This window comes from Cyanistes caeruleus, chromosome 6, assembly GCF_971803275.1.
Source record: "Cyanistes caeruleus chromosome 6, bCyaCae1.hap1.1, whole genome shotgun sequence".
Classification (NCBI taxonomy): Eukaryota; Metazoa; Chordata; class Aves; order Passeriformes; family Paridae; genus Cyanistes; species Cyanistes caeruleus.
The window spans coordinates 4,593,543-4,610,653 of record NC_141706.1 but is presented as its reverse complement, the minus strand read 5'-3'; the positions used below and the strand labels follow the sequence as shown (position 1 = coordinate 4,610,653).

At 47.0% G+C, this 17,111-nt stretch overlaps 1 protein-coding gene and 1 long non-coding RNA gene across 4 annotated transcripts in view; both read right to left on the bottom strand.

The window, feature by feature from the left end:
* Nucleotides 1–13,929, bottom strand: part of BDNF (brain derived neurotrophic factor) — a 40,222-nt gene extending 26,293 nt beyond the window's left edge. The window contains exons 1-2 of one of the 3 annotated variants that reach the window (XM_023928498.2): nt 13,762–13,929; nt 12,773–12,975 (exon numbers count right to left, since the gene is read on the bottom strand). In XM_023928498.2, coding sequence (XP_023784266.1) covers nt 12,773–12,775 — 3 coding nt within the window. In that variant the 5' untranslated portion in view covers nt 12,776–12,975; nt 13,762–13,929. Of the gene's footprint in view, nt 1–11,695; nt 11,807–12,507; nt 12,551–12,772; nt 13,536–13,761 lie in introns of those variants that run through there. The other 2 variants (XR_015287883.1, XM_086892585.1) reach the window with 2 other exon arrangements.
* On the bottom strand, nt 9,551–10,361 carry LOC111930479 (uncharacterized). Its single transcript, XR_002865200.2, has 2 exons — nt 9,955–10,361; nt 9,551–9,801 (listed from the first exon to the last, which is right to left on the bottom strand). It is a non-coding gene; the product is annotated as an uncharacterized LOC111930479 (long non-coding RNA).
* Nucleotides 13,930–17,111: the final 3,182 nt, after the last annotated feature.

Sequence of the window (17,111 nt, the reverse complement as noted above, 5' to 3'; positions counted from 1 at the left end):
TCCCAGGTCCGCAGCCCTGTGAATGCTCTTTTGTAGTTTATTTCTATTTAAGCAACTAAAATCTCCTCCGACATCAAGCTCAAGCACTCTATTTGCCAGGTGCAGCAGCTCAGCAATATTGCCAGGAGGGTGATGTGCGATAAGAGATCTAAAGCAAACAGTTGGGGAGGGGAGGTGGAAGATGGTGTTTGGCACCAGGGCCAGGAGCTGTTCCGTGGTGCCCACCACCCACAGGGTCCCACTCTGGCCAGGAGCTGGCAGGAGGGATCCTCCTTGGGTACACAGAAATCCTTGGGAATGCAAAGCATGTGTAAACATTAAATAGCTTCTGGCTCTCCTGCCCTTCAGGACGTTCATATTAACGTATTTCATGCTGCACTTAGATAGTTGTCTTCATCTTCCTGAAGAAGTTAAGGTGCTTTGGCTCCATCCCTTTTCAAAGCACAGCCACATCAATGCTTTAAACAAGTGGATGTGTTTAAAGATAAATTCAGGATATTTTTTCTTTAAATGACGTATTGAGCAATTTCACCTAAGAAACAAAACGTAAGAGTTCAAAACATTTTCTATGTTAACCACCTAAAGCATTAAAGAGAGAAGTATCTCTGAAACAGTTGATACTTTTGTTAATTGCAAACTAAAATTATCAGTGCAGCAATAAATACTAAAATGAGTCCTCAAAATGAAACTCAGACCCCATTAGGTTCTCCTCCTCCACTTACTGTGACTTGTGGCTCAAGAAACAAGTACTGATTAGTCACATTAAAGCAAAAATTTCCCTTGACTAAAACATTCCATTTGTATGGTGTCATTTCTGTTTATTGAATACTTGGGACTGTTAATCCTTCGGTAATTTAATGACTGGAACCACGTTGCGTGTAAACGTTACTACATTCCACTTTGGAGGTTAATAGGCAGCCTTGTGTCTGTCCAGGAGTTTTCATTTGTCCAGATAAAAGTTATGACCTGTTCATCCTTGGCAGAGGGGTGCCCAGGTGGCACGTGAGCACTGACAGCAGCAAGAGCCACTACTGGGTTATGTGCTCACCCATTCCTTGGGGGGTGCTAATGCACAAAAGATGCCAACAAAGAAGGTGCACTCCTCACCTCCTCTTCCTTTCCTCTGGAACACCCAGCTCCAAAGAGCAGGAATTGTACAGGGGCCATTATTACTGCATTGGCCAGATGAAATTATTTCATTGACTTGCGTGGCAGGATTGATTTAAATAGTAACTAGTGCCAGCACAGGTGTTTATTTGGTACTACTGTTAAAATATGATTTTCCTCCTCAGTAGTACAGTATGGGGGTAGGTGGATGCATAGCTGGTTCTCTCTCTGCAGCATGTGATGTGCCCTGACTATCATTTATAGATGCAGAGAGATGGGAACAAAACATGGGGTGGATGTATGACTACTCGGGGATTCAAAAATCCTGAAATATTGATCCACAAAATCAATACAAATTTTAAGCTATTTAAAAATAACTTTCCTCACGTTCTACACCATTTCTCAAATGGGAAAACATATTGATTTCTCTGACCCAGCCTGCACAAGGTCAGGGTGGTTTTTGAGGGGTAAGGGGTGGTTGGGCCTGGCGCATCCAGCAGTGGAGACATGGCCACCACCACAAAACCCATTTGAACATAATCTTGAGCAGGAGGAAGGCAATCCTGCATGCTCAAAGCTCCTGTATATTTAGGGTTGGATATGACTCAAAGAATACCCAAGTAAAATCTACCCCTGGCTTTGGCAAGACATTTAGTGGGGCCTTGGTGGTTCAGTACTTGTGCCATTAGAGTATAAATTCATAAACGACATAATATACATTTATTTTCTGGACAATGTTTATTTTTTATGTAGTTTATACATCTGAGACATAAATGCTTACAAGGGAGTGTTTTAAACATCTCTTTGTATTTCATTAGTTGGCTGTTTAATCTGCTATAATTTATTGCAAATTGCAGTTGTACTATATGGCCTCATGGTGCCTTTACTTATTTGAATATAAACACCACTGAAGTCAGCAGGAATGCAAAGTTTTTAAATCAGAAGGGAGCCAAATGCTAGATTTTCAGCAAGGACTTTGCACCAAGGCATTAAACCCCTTATTTTAGACTTTTGTTACGTTTCTGTTTGATGCTTTACCCTGCTACGTGCTCCAAGCAGAATCATTTTCCCTTACAGGCATGTATAGCTTCTTCCCCTTTGGTTTCTTAATTTGGGTTAGATCCTGTAATATGAAAAATATACTGATATTGCACCTAGAGCACATTGATGAGACCTAAAGAGCTCTTCTGTGAAGGGAATTAAGATCAAAAAGAATGTGGAATTTAAATATTCAACATTTCTTCTTGGATATGAAACAGAAAAATTGTTTTGATGCAGAAGTTCTTGTGACAGAATACGTTACTTAGACTCTGAGACCATATTAGGATAAAATGGCTTTTTTTATATAGGAATTGCACTCCTTCATATGGAAATTATGACATTTTGTCTATTGCCTCTTACTACAAATGTTTAAAGGATCTGTTAAAAATATTCTTTTAAGAAGTTGTATCAAGATTAAAAAAAGTAAATAAGAGCCAGTACAATTTTCAGGCTTATTTCTGATTAGTTTCTTGATTTAGACCCTGTTAACCACCAGAAAATTGAACCAACTAGCAGAGCTGGGGAAGCATAATTGATAACACAGTTTATTTTGCAGTTTGGATTTGCTGTGGTTTCATCAGACCCCCATCCTCCCAGTAAATGAACATTGTGTTAATTCCATTAACTCATGGGCTTACAGAGACTCAGGAAAAAAGGCTCAACCTGAGTGCTAACACAAATGAAAGACAAGTAGATGAAATACAATTGAATACAATTCTAATTGTCTGACAAACTGGTACTAGACATCCATCTAAATTTAATGACTGATTTTTAACTAACCATTAATCTTTACTAACACCTCACAGAAAGCATGGACTCAGAAGGCAGTGGACAGCTTCCCCCATCAAGGCTTCAGATAAAGCCAGGCAGGATACGCCTGCAGATGGCTGAGGGGCTGCCAAACCAGCTTGTCAAGAAGGTAGACCTTTCACCCTGTGCTCTTCCTTGCTAGGAGAGACTCATCACTATTTCTTTTCCATCCCAGCACTGCTCCCCTAATGTGGGCTAGCCTGGGCCTGCAAGGACTCCAGCACTATCCATCACTTCTTCTTGCCCCGCGCCTCCAGGTGCTCCCACACCTCCTCACAGGCCCCATGGGGGTCCACAGGAGCCCTGCAGGGCTTCACTCCAGGGAATTCCTGATGCTTACTGGAGCCCCAGGCAGCTGTCACACAATGGCCTCTGGTGCTTAAGGAGATGAGCCAGTACATTGCTTTGTGCTACCCTGTTGCTCTTGGCCAGGCTGATGGATCCAAAGAAAAATAATTTGGAAAGGTCCATCATTGGCTTTTCTCCTGGACTGAAGGGTATGCATCACATCAGTCTAAATTTCTTCCCTGTTTTGTCTGGAAAATCCCTACAGAAAATGAATAGGAAATTCTGGCCATTTCAAATTAACTTTCTAGGTTTGTCTTTTTTAAGGACTTAGCCTTCTTGTCAGATGTTTTGGCTTCCTTAAAATTTGGGAGCCAGCAAAATTTTCTTAAGGGACTGCTGCAGAAATACTTTGATGGGAAAGTAGATGATAAAAATAACTATTAGGTGCCAAAGGCAGTAGACAGGGAATTAAAAGCTCTTCTTAAGTCAGAGGAATTTGTGTCTTTAAAAGAGCTCAAAAAAAGAGGTGAGAAAAGCAATGGGTATGCAGGGCTATGACCATGGTTGGACAGCTGACTGAGTCTAGGTGAAGGATTTGGGAAGAGGAAAACAACAGGTGGTGGGCAGAAAAAGCACGAGAATCAGATCTGCCTGGGGAATAAGTGGTGGATAAAGTGACTGGCTGCTGATGTAGGAGCAAATGCCAAACAGAAAGAAAAGAGGTGAATCTATGATTAAACTTTTACCTTCTGCTACCAATGAGACCTTTGTGAACCTTATGTGCAACAATTAAATCCCTCAAAAACCAAAACTAGGTAAAAATCCTGAAACTCTCAGAAAAGGATGAGAACAAAACATGTGACTGAGGTTATTCATGTCACTTAGAAAAGTGTTCAAAAACGGTGATGAATGATGAGTGTGGTGCAATGACTTAAATGATCTTAGTAAATAAACCAAATTTTGGACACAAAAGGAGATTCATATGGAAAATACTGTAAAATTCAATCCCCCTGTAGATGACTCTATGACCAATAGACGCAGTAATTTGTTTTTTTTTCTCTCAGATGCAATAAATTTTCACCAATATAATAAAGGCTATCACACTTCAGGCCACAGCAAGAGATTTGTACAGTAGTGAAAGACATTTGAGGTATATCCTCATCCACTGGAAAATTTCAAACATAGAATTTATCTTCATTTAAAAACTGCTAAGTCTTTTTGTTTTCCTGGTCAATACTATATTGTCAGCTCTCTGTTTACAAAATTCAGCCAAATATTTTCTCAGATGGTTTTATAGACTTTTGGCAGGTGTGAGTGAACATGTATTTTACAGAGCAAACCAACATATGAGCAGCTCCAGTCTCTTGACCTCTGCTCATGTCTGTTGCTTCATCCCATTCTCAGTAGAGTTGGTTGGGTTTCAAAAGGTATTCGCTTTCAGAAATAAGTGCCTTTTTTTTCCCCCCCCTTTGGCAGCCACCTGTTTACCTGAAATCCATTAAATCCATTGTCTTTTCATGATATTGTTTGGGTTTGAATCTGAATATTTTATCAAATGTCATTGTCAGATTATTGACTATAGCTTTAGATGGAAGTACTGAAAGCCTCTTTGAATACTCTGTTAAACAATATAGAACTGAGGTTGTGTTGCAAATACTGAAAAAATTGTACTTTGACAATGTGTTTCTGATTCCTGATAGAAAATCTGAATGGGAGTTAAGTGACAGACACAGAACTACTTGTGGGACACCATACAACCTCCTGCTATTGCTGCTGTTTCAAGGGGTGAAACACACAAAAAGAATAAAAAACCCCCTGAATTCAGGGTCAGGGTTGAAGTCAGTATTTTGACATTTCCATAGCTGTACAGGTTTAGTATCTCTAATATTAGAATAAGGGTTAGTGTGTTATGCTATACTACCTTGTCTTACACTTGAGCAGTAACCATCTAAACAGCCTCCACCATTTTCTTTCCATTCTCAAATGCTTCCTAAAAACACAACCTTCAGACAAAGAATTGTGAACTCTGGTTGGGTTTCACTCTTTTTTTAATTTATGGTATATTTCACCTTATTCAGTGCTCAGATGGGAGCTTGGTAACATCTCTGTATTGCTGATGAACAAGTGGAGATAAAAGAGCTGGAAAGATCTGCCACACAACACACAAGCTGCACAGGAACTTGGCTTTACTGTGGGTTATCAATGAATCCAGCCTCACTGGTCTTCCCTACTATTTGTCTTTAAAGAGCACACAAACACACACACACACAAAGTGAACCCCCAGACACTGCCTATGTGCTACTCTTGCCAGACAGGTGAGAGAAAAGTTAATTCTGAAACCTTCCCACTCCCAGGGTCCCTTCCACCTCAGCATGCCTCACCCTTTTTTTTTTTTTTAACTGCTTCAATTTGTATTTTGCCATTTGTTATAATAATGGAGTCTAGTGAGAAGCTTGTGGCCCCATAAACTTTGGACATAATTTTAACTGTGTCAGTTTTAAAAAGTCAGTATCTGCCTCATCAAAGGGCAATCATGTCCAATGTGGGTGTCTCTGTCAATTGTGTTTTGAACTGCAGCAATAATCCAACCAAACCATGCAAAGAGCTTTTCTACACCCACATTTCTTAATTATCATCATGAGACTGAGGTAGCTGAGACCAGATCTATAATGTTTTCTGGATGTCAAAATGCCCACACACCTTCTGTAATCCTTGTGCTACCAGCCCCCTTTCATATTGCTTTTAGCTGGTCCATCTAATTACCTACTACCATAACTTTTTAATGCATTATTCCCAAATCCCACAAAGGCTCTGTTTAAGAAAAAAGAAACAACTGGTCTGATGAGACCTCCTTAACTGAACAATCCTATTAACATTTTAGTGGATGATAAACCCCTCTTCACCCCTTTCAGAAATGAACCATTTTTTTTACAGTCAGGGAAGACCTACGGCCTTAAAATCTCTGCATACATTGCATCCATAAAAAATGCAACTTCTTGGGAGCTTTGGGGTCTCCTGTCTATTTGGAGAATAAATAACTTCATTATTTTCATATGTGCTATAGTCAATAAGGATCTGGAATGGGAAAGCAGCGAAAACGTTATGACTTAATGAACATGTTGCAAAATCATTCTTGCCAAATGTCAGAATAAATTGGAGGCCAGAGTGTATGGCTTGTGCTTGTTAAATTGGGGGTTTGTGTGCTATTTTGGGAAGAAAAAAAAAACCCAAAAAAGAGACCACACCATGAAAAGGCAGGGAGAAGAGAAAGTAGACACTTGGACACTTATGGCAAGACCTCGGTCCATTACAGCCCCACTACTGGTGCTCCCCACAAGAGACAACACAACCCCCTGTGACTGTGGGGAAACCACTCACTGACAGCAGAACTGTCTCTGTGGCAATGCCCTGGCCCCAAGGGTCTCCACTAGCAAAGGAAGGGCAGGAGCCAAGCCCCCACAGGCCAGTTTATTCCCCAGAGCAGACATGGCTAATCCCTGCCTTTCTGGGAAGCACCAAGCTGTGCCAGGGGTGAAAATGCATCATGTCCATTAGCAATTTCAAAAGACTTTTCCCATCATGGGACTGTGAATTTGCACTCTGCCATGAAGTTCAAATGACAGCAGGAATAACATGACTGGAACCAGATGTGCTTCTGCTGGAGAATCCTGTGAAATGTCTGATCATTTCCACAGGTATCCCATTGATCCCACTTTTGGCATAGACGTACTGACAAAAGCAGGTTTTTCCTATATTGCAGAGAGTTTTCTGTTTGTCCAAGCAATGAGTAGCTTGAAAGGTCTAAGTTTAGAAATATCTACACAGCTGAGGACCTGATCCTTTGAACACCAAAGTGTGTCACAGCTATTTTCCCTTTGAGATTGCCTCAGGAAAAGACCAATTAGGATTACATGATAAGTAAAATTATTCCCATACTTACATGGTTGGGAAAATAGGTCTCTCCAACTGCATATTCAAAAGGAGATCAAAGTAATATTGTTCTTTTGCAGTCAGATTTTGACTTATTTATGCTTTTCCCCATTATGTATTTGTTCCAGCAGCACCAAGAGGCCACAGGCATGTGCTTCCTACTTCACCTCTACATCTAGTAATGGGAGTGCCATGGAAGTGCCTGTATCTCTTGCTGCCTGCACGAAATGTGTGGATACATATATGTGGCTTTCATTTATTTTGTTTCATGACACATGGAGGGGGGAAAAAATCTTTTTCATACACCTACATCTATCACAAAGCAACTAAGAATAGAAGCAATATTGAGACAGATGGAAATGTTAATGGTGACAGCTCACAAGCAAGAATCACACATTTGTGAAATAATGAAATGGGTGGGCAGTTGTTATATGAACTCCATGTCAGTCGGTATGTTTTCCTGGCTATAATTTTGCAAAAGTATGTCTCAGAGATATTTTCAGTTCATGGGAGAAGCCAGTGCCCTACCCTACAACTTGCTGGCATGTGGGTGTAGGAATTCACCAAAGGTGGTGAGCAGCTTGCAAGTGAACCTGTTCATCACGTGCCCTGGGGGCTGCAGGTTGTCCCCTGACATTCCCTTGCCAGGGCACTTTACTATTCCTAATAATGTGGTGGGAGAGATGCAGAAAGGAAGTGTAAAAATATTTGGAAACCCAAACATGAAAGAAACATGGGATACTCACACTTGTTTCAAAATCTTACTTCCAGGCATACAAGTATTAGCTTTTCTTTTACATTTCATCTGTCCATATACTGTAGTCCTTATTATTAGCTGGACTTGCTGACCACAAATGAAAATGAGCATTACTAAACCAGTCCTGCATTTCTCCATTCTTTCTTTCTAGTTCTTCGTGCCCCAAAAGCCATCAAATCCATTTTAAGGACCACTTTCACAAGCCTGTTTTTGCTAGCCCCAGTTTCTTAGCCCCAGTCTAATGTTAGCTCAAAGGGGAGGGAGCCGTGAAAGCGTCTTTTCATACATATTTTACCTTGCACTACCTGTGTCATTCCCAAGGTCTAGGGAATCTACTGATTTTCAACAACTTTGATAGGTACTGCTTCTTGCAGATGCTGTTTACTGCACTTGACGTTACTATTTTTTGCCAGAGGAATGAACTAGTTCTCCTGAAAGCTTATGGATGCTCTCTTTGTTTGTGTATCTGATTAAAAAAATTCTAGCAGCTACATCTTCAAGTGCTTAGTGGTGATTTACTACAATGATTCATGGTAGGACTTGCAGCTCCGAGGAAAATCTGTCCCTCAGGATTTAGCCACCTTTCCAGAATTTCTTATGGCAGGACAACCATATGCCACTATATTTAGGAAGTAACTTATGGTTACTGAATGGCAGCCAGTCTGCATTTTCTTAGTGCATTTCTAAGAGCTCAACAGCATTAATGTGATAAAGGAAAAAAATAAAAAAACACTTGTACAAAGCCAAATGTATTCATCCAGCCACTGCAGATTAATGAAATGCTAGACATTAATCCACTGGCATAGATGCCTGTGAATGCTGGCCACTAAGAAGAAATAGTGAGAAATATCAGACCATTTGAAATGGGAAATTATTAAGCAATCTTGAAAATCAGAAGGTTGTCCAAATGGTGAGCTGCTGAGAATGGCAAACTTTGTATACAGATAATGCCTGTGTCAAATGCCATGTTATAAAAACCAGACACCTGACAGACACCAAACCACTGAAGACAACACTTGTGGAACCAGATAAAATATATATATTTTTTTTTAAAAAGAGGCAAGAAAGACAATCAAAACTTTGGAGGATGAAGACATACTCCAAGAAGATCGGCCATTTTACACTATCATCACTGTAAGAGATGAAAGGCGGTGATGAACCACCACCAAAGCAGTGACAGCTCGTGGAGAAACAGTAGATACTAAAATCAATAAAGCTACTTGCAGATTAAGGTATGAGTCACCACAATGGGACCAAATATGGCCCATGTCATTTGTTAGCAGCCGTCCATCCCATGCCTCTCTGCAGAGAGTGATTAGAATTCAAGAGAAACATGGCAACAGAGGCAGAAAGGGAAATGTTGGAGTTTTTTAAGAGCTGGCAAGAAAGTAATGGGTGCAAACTTCAAATACAGGAAGATACACAAAATTATGCATTGGAGTGGAAAAATTCACGTAACTAGAGGCTCCTTGACAACCTCCTAGATAACAGGAAAATTTATTTTGGGAAGTGGATGGATTTTTAGTGGGGCTCATCAACCTCTAGTTCACAGTGGATGTATCGAAACATTAGCTCTACCACATTACTTTTTCCTAAGTGAAAAAAAAGAGGTCAGAGGACGTTTCATTACGAATTTAATGAAACCAATACTGCAAATCATGGGTGTTTAAGTGTCACCCGGCCTCCTGACGACGGATGCTGCTGAGACCTGGCTCTTCTCGGGCTCCTCTCTCCTCGCCTTACAGCTGCTAAGAACTGCTTATATGGCACCCTGACAGGTATCCCCAGCAATCGCAAGTTCTTCAAGTGGAAATGGAAAAATCCACGGAGGGATCCTGCCCGCTCTGTTCCCCAGCCGGCGTGGGGAGCTGGGGGGTGAAGGAGAGAGAGCGGCGCTAAGCCAAGGCCGCCGGTAGCGCATCTCCCGGAGAGGAGAGCGGCCGCTTTCCTTTAACGATAAAAGCCCCAAAGCCAGCCACCCCAAACAGATACGGCCGCAGCAGAGGCGACAGATGACCGACTTTCGTGCGAGCCCCGCGCCGGCGCCCCTCCGCTGCCGTCCTGCACCACCTCCATTTTGGCTGCGCGCTCGGCGCCGGTGTCCGCTCCGGCTCCGCCGCTCAAGCGATGCCGTCCAGGGGCCGCTGGCGAGGAGCTGCTCCCGGGCAGCGGGGCGGAGGGGGGCGGGAGAGGGGCGGCATCGCCGGCGCCCCCATCCCCGCGGCACCGCGCCCCCGTTTCCGCAGGACGGTGCCTCCTGGGGGGAGGCGGTCGCCGTAGCAACGGCGGTGGGGAGAGGGGAGGGAAGACGGGGGGACGCCGGCGGGGGCAGCCCGGCCCAGTGGGGGCAGCCCGGCCCAGTGGGGGCAGCCCGGCCCGGCGGGGGCAGCCCGGCCCAGTGGGGGCAGCCCAGCCCGGCCCGGCCCGGCCCGGCCCGGCCCAGCGCAGCCCAGCGCAGCCCGGCCCAGCCCGGCCCGGGCCGGCCCGGCGGGGCGCGCGCCGCTCCGCGCGGTGTCTCCGCCCTCCCCCGCGGCGGGGCCGGCCTCCCGCCTGCCGGGGGGTTCCCTGCTCGGCGGCGCTACGTGCGAGCCGAAGCGGGAGCCCGGGGGGAGGCGGGGGCGGCGGGGCCCCGGGATCCGCCCTCCCTCCCGGCGGGGCCGCGGCACCGCAGCGGGGCCCGGCTGCGGGGCGCCGCCGGCTCTGCCGCAGGGAGGGCCGGTCGCCCCGGCGCCGTGGCTGTGATTGGGGGGGGGGCTCGGCCGGCCGCCCCTCGGATCCGCCGGGGCGGGGAAGAGGGGTGGCTCCCCGTGGCCGGGATTCCCCGGGCGGAGGAGCGCGGTCTGTGTGGAACGGGGCGGCGGGGACGGCGTGGCTCCGTGCGGCCCCTCCTGGGCAGGAAGGCGCTCTCCCCGGCGGCGCGGGGAGCGGGGGAGGGGGGTGATGCACAGCCTCCGTGCGGAGCCGGAGACCCCCAGAGCATCTCTACCTGCGAGCGCTGCTGCTACCGCCGCTTCTCCGCCAAACTGCTGACTTTCCAGAGCTTATTTTTAGCCCGGAGACTAAATATTATTAGCTACATTTCTACGTAGGAAGAATCGGAAGCGCGGGGAGGGGTGGGGGGAGGCACTAGAGATAGGGAGGGAGATGAGCAGAAAGCTTATCCGAATGATCTCCAGTTGGGGGGGCTGCGTTTGGGTTTCAGGCTTGCCAAACACACACACACACACACACACACACACACACGCACGCATGCACACACACCATTAATTATAGCAAAGTAGATGCGGATATTGGATCATCAGCAATACATGCACGGCTCTCCCTTTGAGCCATAGGTTGCGTATACAGAGGGGTCAGCTAATCTCCGTATAGGCAAAGATCAGCTGCGTCCCTTTATCTGTGAAAGATCAGTGCCAGCTAGAGCTCAGCTGCATCTCTTTAGCTATGCAAAATCAACTTGCATCCTTAGCCAGGAAAAAAAAAATAAAAAAATCCGTCGCATCTGCTTCTCTAGGTAAAGATCAGTTGCATCTCTGCCCAAAGCATGCACACACACATAGACGAGATTCCTAGGTTAAATCAGGCACAACTTAACTCGTAGTTAAATCTCATCCAGCTTTTCCTCCCTTCTCTAGCCCTCACACACATCAAGCAGCCAGCAAGGTAACAAAACTAGGCAAAGAGCAGGCACCCATCCCCGCACCACAGAGAGGGAGAGGCAGGAGCCAGAGGGGCCGCCGGGGGTGTCCCCCCTCCGCTTACCTTGGTTACAGCTAACACCACGAGCAGTGGCTAGATCGCGGAGATAAATACTGGCATTTCCCAAAGTTGACACCGTCAAACCAACCCCCGGAGCTTGCAAGACTCTTTTTTTTTTTTTTTTTTTTTTATCCCTCCTCTCTTGTTCCTATTCCAGTCCGCACCGCTAGGAATTCAACTTAGCCCAGCTCCAGCGGGGCGAGAGGGCGGCGGGCGGGGAAGGGAGGGGAGTGGAAGGACCGGGGGTTGGCGGGGGAGGGAAGCCGCTACCGGGTGCCAGCGGCTCCCGGAGGCCGCAGGGTCGCGGAGCGAGATGCGGAGCGGTGCGGGGCCGCCTCCGCCGGGCCCCCTCGGCCGCTGTCCAGGGTGCTGCCGCCGCTCCGCTCCCCGCTCCGCTCCCCGCTCCGCTCCGCGCTCCGCTCCCCGCTCCGCTCCGCGCTCCGCTCCGCTCCCCGCTCCCCGCTCCGCTCCCCGCTCCGCTCCCCGCTCCCCGCTCCCCGCGCTCCGCTCCCCGCTCCGCTCCCCGCTCCGCTCCGCGCTCCCCGCTCCCCGCTCCGCGCTCCCCGCTCCCCGCTCCGCTCCGCTCCCCGCTCCCCGCTCCGCTCCGCTCCCCGCTCCGCCGTCACGTGCCGCGGCCGCTCCGCGTCCCCCCCGCCGCCGGGGCTGCCCCGAGCCCCGCTCCGCGGCGCGGAGGGGCCCCCCCGCCTCCAGCCCCCCCGACGGGAGGCGTCAGGCGCCTCCTGTGCCCGCCGAGGGAGAGGGCAGGAGGCAGCCGGGGAGGAGAGGCGAGCGCCCGGCAGCAGCCCGGCCGCCACAGCTCCAAGTTTCTCTCTCAGACGCGCTGTTTCCATCGCAGCCCTAAATCAAAGAGCGTCGCAATTAAAGTTACACCGTCTAAAACACAATTCTCCCGGCCTCGGCGGGTTACGCTCTTTGGCGTATTAAGTACTAGAAAGCCGAGCCCGTGATACTAGATACTGTCGTTAAGCAACATCTCGAGCTTTTTGTTGTAGTTGTTTTGTTCTTCTCTCCGGGTATTAAAAAAATAAGCTTTTTTTTTTTTTTTTTGGAGGTACTCACCATTGTTTCTCTGCTGTCCTGGAGACAGAAGTGGTTTAAAATCCAGTCTCTCCAACAGATGCTGGAAGGTAATGTGTCTTGTTTGAAGTCATCATGTGAGAACTTCTGCTTTGCTCAGTGGATCGCCCACCACTTGGTGTGACTTATGAATCTAATAACCCTTTGCAATATCCGCAAGCTTAAACTCTCCACCACCTTGGTGCCTACAGAAGACAGAAAGCAACTGGCAGGGAGTTTTAAAAACCTATAGATTTACGCAAACGCCTTAGCTCAGAGTCACGTTTCCCTCCGAGTTCTTACGTGATCTTAATGAATGAGAGGGGTTACCAACCAATACAGTATAAAACGTGATCGCAGCCGCCTCCCAGGAAACCGGAGCGGGACACAAAGTTCCCGAGGAAAGTGCTGGCCGGGCGGGCGCACTGTGCGGTGAGCCCCGACTCCCACCGCCCTCCTTCCACCGCCCTGCTCGCACCTGGGGCCGGGCAAGGCGAGCCGGCTCTGGAGATTTACGTTCGGGACAGGTAAGTAAGCGTTTGGGGGCTTGGTTTGTTTGTTTGTTTGTTTGTTTGTTTGTTTGTTTGTTTTAATGCCACGTTCACTGCGCTCTCACGGGAAGTGCTCCGAGGACTTGTTGCATACTAGGTCCTGCCACAAGAGGAGCATGGCACAGTTGCCAGGACGAGTTCCTTTCCGAAATCCCTGCCTTTCCCGAGCTGCAACTTCCCCGCACACTTTTCCTTCCCCTCCACCCTCCCCGGGAGGCGCATCCCGGGGGTGAGCGGCTCCCCCGGCCCCGCGCTGAGCCCCTGCGGCCGGCGAGGCAGAGCGGAGGAGCGGAGCGCATCCCCGGCATCTGCCTTGGCTTCCCCCTTCTCCCCTTCTCCCCTTCTCCCCTTCTCCCCTTCTCCCCTTCTCCCCTCGGGGCCCCAGCAGCGCCCCGGCTCCGCCCGTGATTTCTATCGCTAAGTCAATTCCTGTCCGCTTACGTTGCGAGAACACCCGCACACCTGGGCGCAACTGCAGTCTCTTTCCCCGAGCCCCGGGATCACTCCTGCCAAGGCTCACAAAGTCCTCGTCCCCATTTTGTCTTCGTATTTCGGGTTTATTCTCAGTGGCTGCCCCGCCTCCCCGGCCCGGAGAGCCCCGCGGGGAGCAGGTGCAGGAAGGGGTGTGGGAGGTGCTGGGGCGGGTTTGTTTGCCTTTGAAGGCGAATTGCAGTCAACCCAACCTGCACTTGCCAAAGTTTGTGGGTGCTGCCTCTCATAAGAAAAAAAAAAAAAAAAAAAAGGAAAGCAAGACGGAGAAGCTCCTTGTCCGCTCCCGTTCTCTCCTGACTGGCTGCTGGAATTACATTTACGGGTCATTTCTCTCCAAAGCTCCTGTTTCTCCCGCCCCCCGAGTCCCAGGTACTTTTGCCTGGGAGCCAAAGCAAGCAGCCTCTTCCATGACAACCATCTATGTTGATCCATGCAATAACCAGCAGATGCTGCCCTAAGACTGGTACAGCTGGTACTTTTCTGCCTTGGCCGTCCTGGGGACAAGGTGTCAGAAGAAAAGTCAAGTGGTATCCAGCAGAGCTGCCCCGAGGAGAACCGCTGGGTCCCTCCACCCGCATCACATGCAGCCTGTGTGCCATGTGCAGGCAGAGGCTGTCGGAAAGCCTGCTGCTGATGTAACCCTGCACCCGACACATCACCCTGGCGCTGGGTAGGGTGTCACCCGAGATACGTCCTCATGTGATGATCCTCAGTTAGGAAGCTGAAGTTTTCTTCCAGCAGTCAAAGTACTCAGTGTTAATACTGGTCAGGAATACCGGTTTTAAGTGGCATTAAAGTAAAGAAGAAGAAAAAAAAAGCTTAAGTGTTTCAACAAGTGGACTTGCAGTGAGTTCTGCTTTCTCCTACTCTTCTAAGAAACTTGCTCCTGCCTCTTCCTCAGGAGAATAAAATAATTTGGTAATGTCTACTTTGGGTAATGAGTTGCACAATTCAAGTTTTGACTACATAAACACATATCTAAATCTTAAAGGTTTCTGACCCTCTGAAGTCCTCAGTGTTTTATAGAGAGAACTTTACAAAGATGCAGTATCTTTTAAAGCATATTTCACATATAATATATACTTACTTATAATACATACTCATTTTGTAGCTCAAGAAACACAGTCTTTCACTGAGAGGGTAATTCCCTCTGTAGCACTTGTAAGAAAGTACTCTGCAGCACCATCCCTCCCCTACTTCTCATTTCATTAACTTCTAGGCATCTTCATTTTCTGATGAAGTTCTCAGTTGTTTGAGATGCCCAGGAGAAACCTTTGGTGGGTCATAGTATAATATTGATGTAATAATGTTAAATTTACAACAACAACAACAAAAAAAGAAAATCCTTTCACAAAGCTTCCCAGGAGATCCACAGCAGGAAGCAGCATGGTGTCATTCCAGCCCTGTCCAGATGAATTTTCTAGAGGAAGCTGATGGGGTTTGTCAGCAGTAGTAAGGCAGGCTCATGCTGACAGAACCACAAGCAAAGATACTTCTTTAGAGAAGTAACTAGAATAGCTCCTGGTCAGTGTTTCTGCTTAAGGACAGAAACTGCTTCCACCCAGCTCACTGGGGATAGGTGACAATTGATAACTCATTCTCAATAGATCAAATTAAGCACACGTTTTCTGGAGGGATTGCTTTAGATTGCTTCAAGGCAATTAATGGAACAAACAGGCACTGTAATGAAGGGAATGGTACAAAAGGGTATGGAAAAACAAAAGGTCATTGGTGGGGTAATAGAGGGTGCTATGGAGAATGGGCATTATCTGGAAGAAGATGAGTAGGAGGAGGCAGTATAAAACTATCAGAGTTCTTTCCTTGTAGTGACATTCCCAGGTGAGAGAACAGCCCAAGTCTTTCTGATAGACCAGAGCTGAAGTTGAGACACCAGCCAATGCACAAAAATGGTAGAGGAGAGTCAGTCCTTTCACTGTCAGGGATTCCTGCAAGAGGGGCTTTAGAAAGGGGATAGACTAGAATTAAACCTAAATTCATGTTGAGTTTCTAGACATTTCCTTTCCCCATGTCTTGTTTCCAGCTATGTTTTTTATCTCTAGAAGAGCTTATCCCCAGGTCATGGGAGACCCAGCCATGAAAAATCTCTTGATGTGTGTTGGTGTGGAGGGTGTTTTTCCCTTACTACCATAGCGAGGCACAAGTGACTCACCTGACAAGTCATACACTTCAGTAAAAGCTGGGACTAGTGAGTAGAGTTTAGCCCATTATTCAAAACTAATAATCAGGTGGTCTGTTTAGAGGGTGTTGAAATAGAATAGCTGTTAGCATTTGCCAGAATGACATGGCACAGCATTTGCTGTATGCAGGTAATTCATACATATAAGGCAATGTACATCTCTTGTTCCAAGTCTGTTTATCTTGGAATCACATGGTTGCCAGATGAAGTATACAGCTGCAGGACTTGACTTCAGTGGGGACTACTCATATGTAAATAGTGACATAACTGTTTAGCAGATGAGGCCTAATTAAGTGGGAATCAGCCATACATTTTCCCTCTCTTAGACAAAACAATGTGGAGAACACTGCAGGGGCATTGCTAGAAAGTCACAGTGCCTTAAATCAAACCTGTGAAACACCCCAAAATCCTAAGCAAGCTGCAAATGTTCTTTCCCTGCCTTAAAATACCTTAGAAAACGTTACTGGTTGGCTTTTTCACATAGTCGAAAGCCTACCAAAATATGTGGATAACTGCTGAGCACGTGCAAAAGACACCTTCCATTCATTTCCTACAGCTGCTCCTTCAGAGACCACTGAAAACCCAGCCTCAGACACCAACATTAGCAATCTGAGCAGAATCAGATGATAGCAGTAAGCTGTCAGCTTTACAGAGATGCTTCTGAAATAAGAGCTATGTGACATCATCGCTAGTGTGAAACGGGGCTGCCAGCTTCTCTCCATGCCAGCAATCTAATGGTGTGTTTGCAAGAAAGGTCCCCCAGGGTTATGGTGTGCTAGTTTTGCTGGTAACCTCCTGCTTCTTCAACAGGCGGATTTGGCACCTGCCCTGCTACTGCCTGGAGGGTAAATACCAGCCTCCCAGTACGTATTTAGGGTAGCCTCCCATCAAGTGTTGATTTTCTCTGCCTGATTTCCTCCTCCTGCAGATTATCTTGCTCTGATATTTCCATCTTTCTCCTGATCTTCACGCTGCAAGTGTTAGCAGTCTTTCACTCTGCCTCCTCCCTCCCTAGAAGTTTTCCTTTCTTTCTGAGCCGACTTGTCTTCAAACTGCGTATATTCCATGCTGGTAACATGCAGATGAACATCGTAGTCATGAT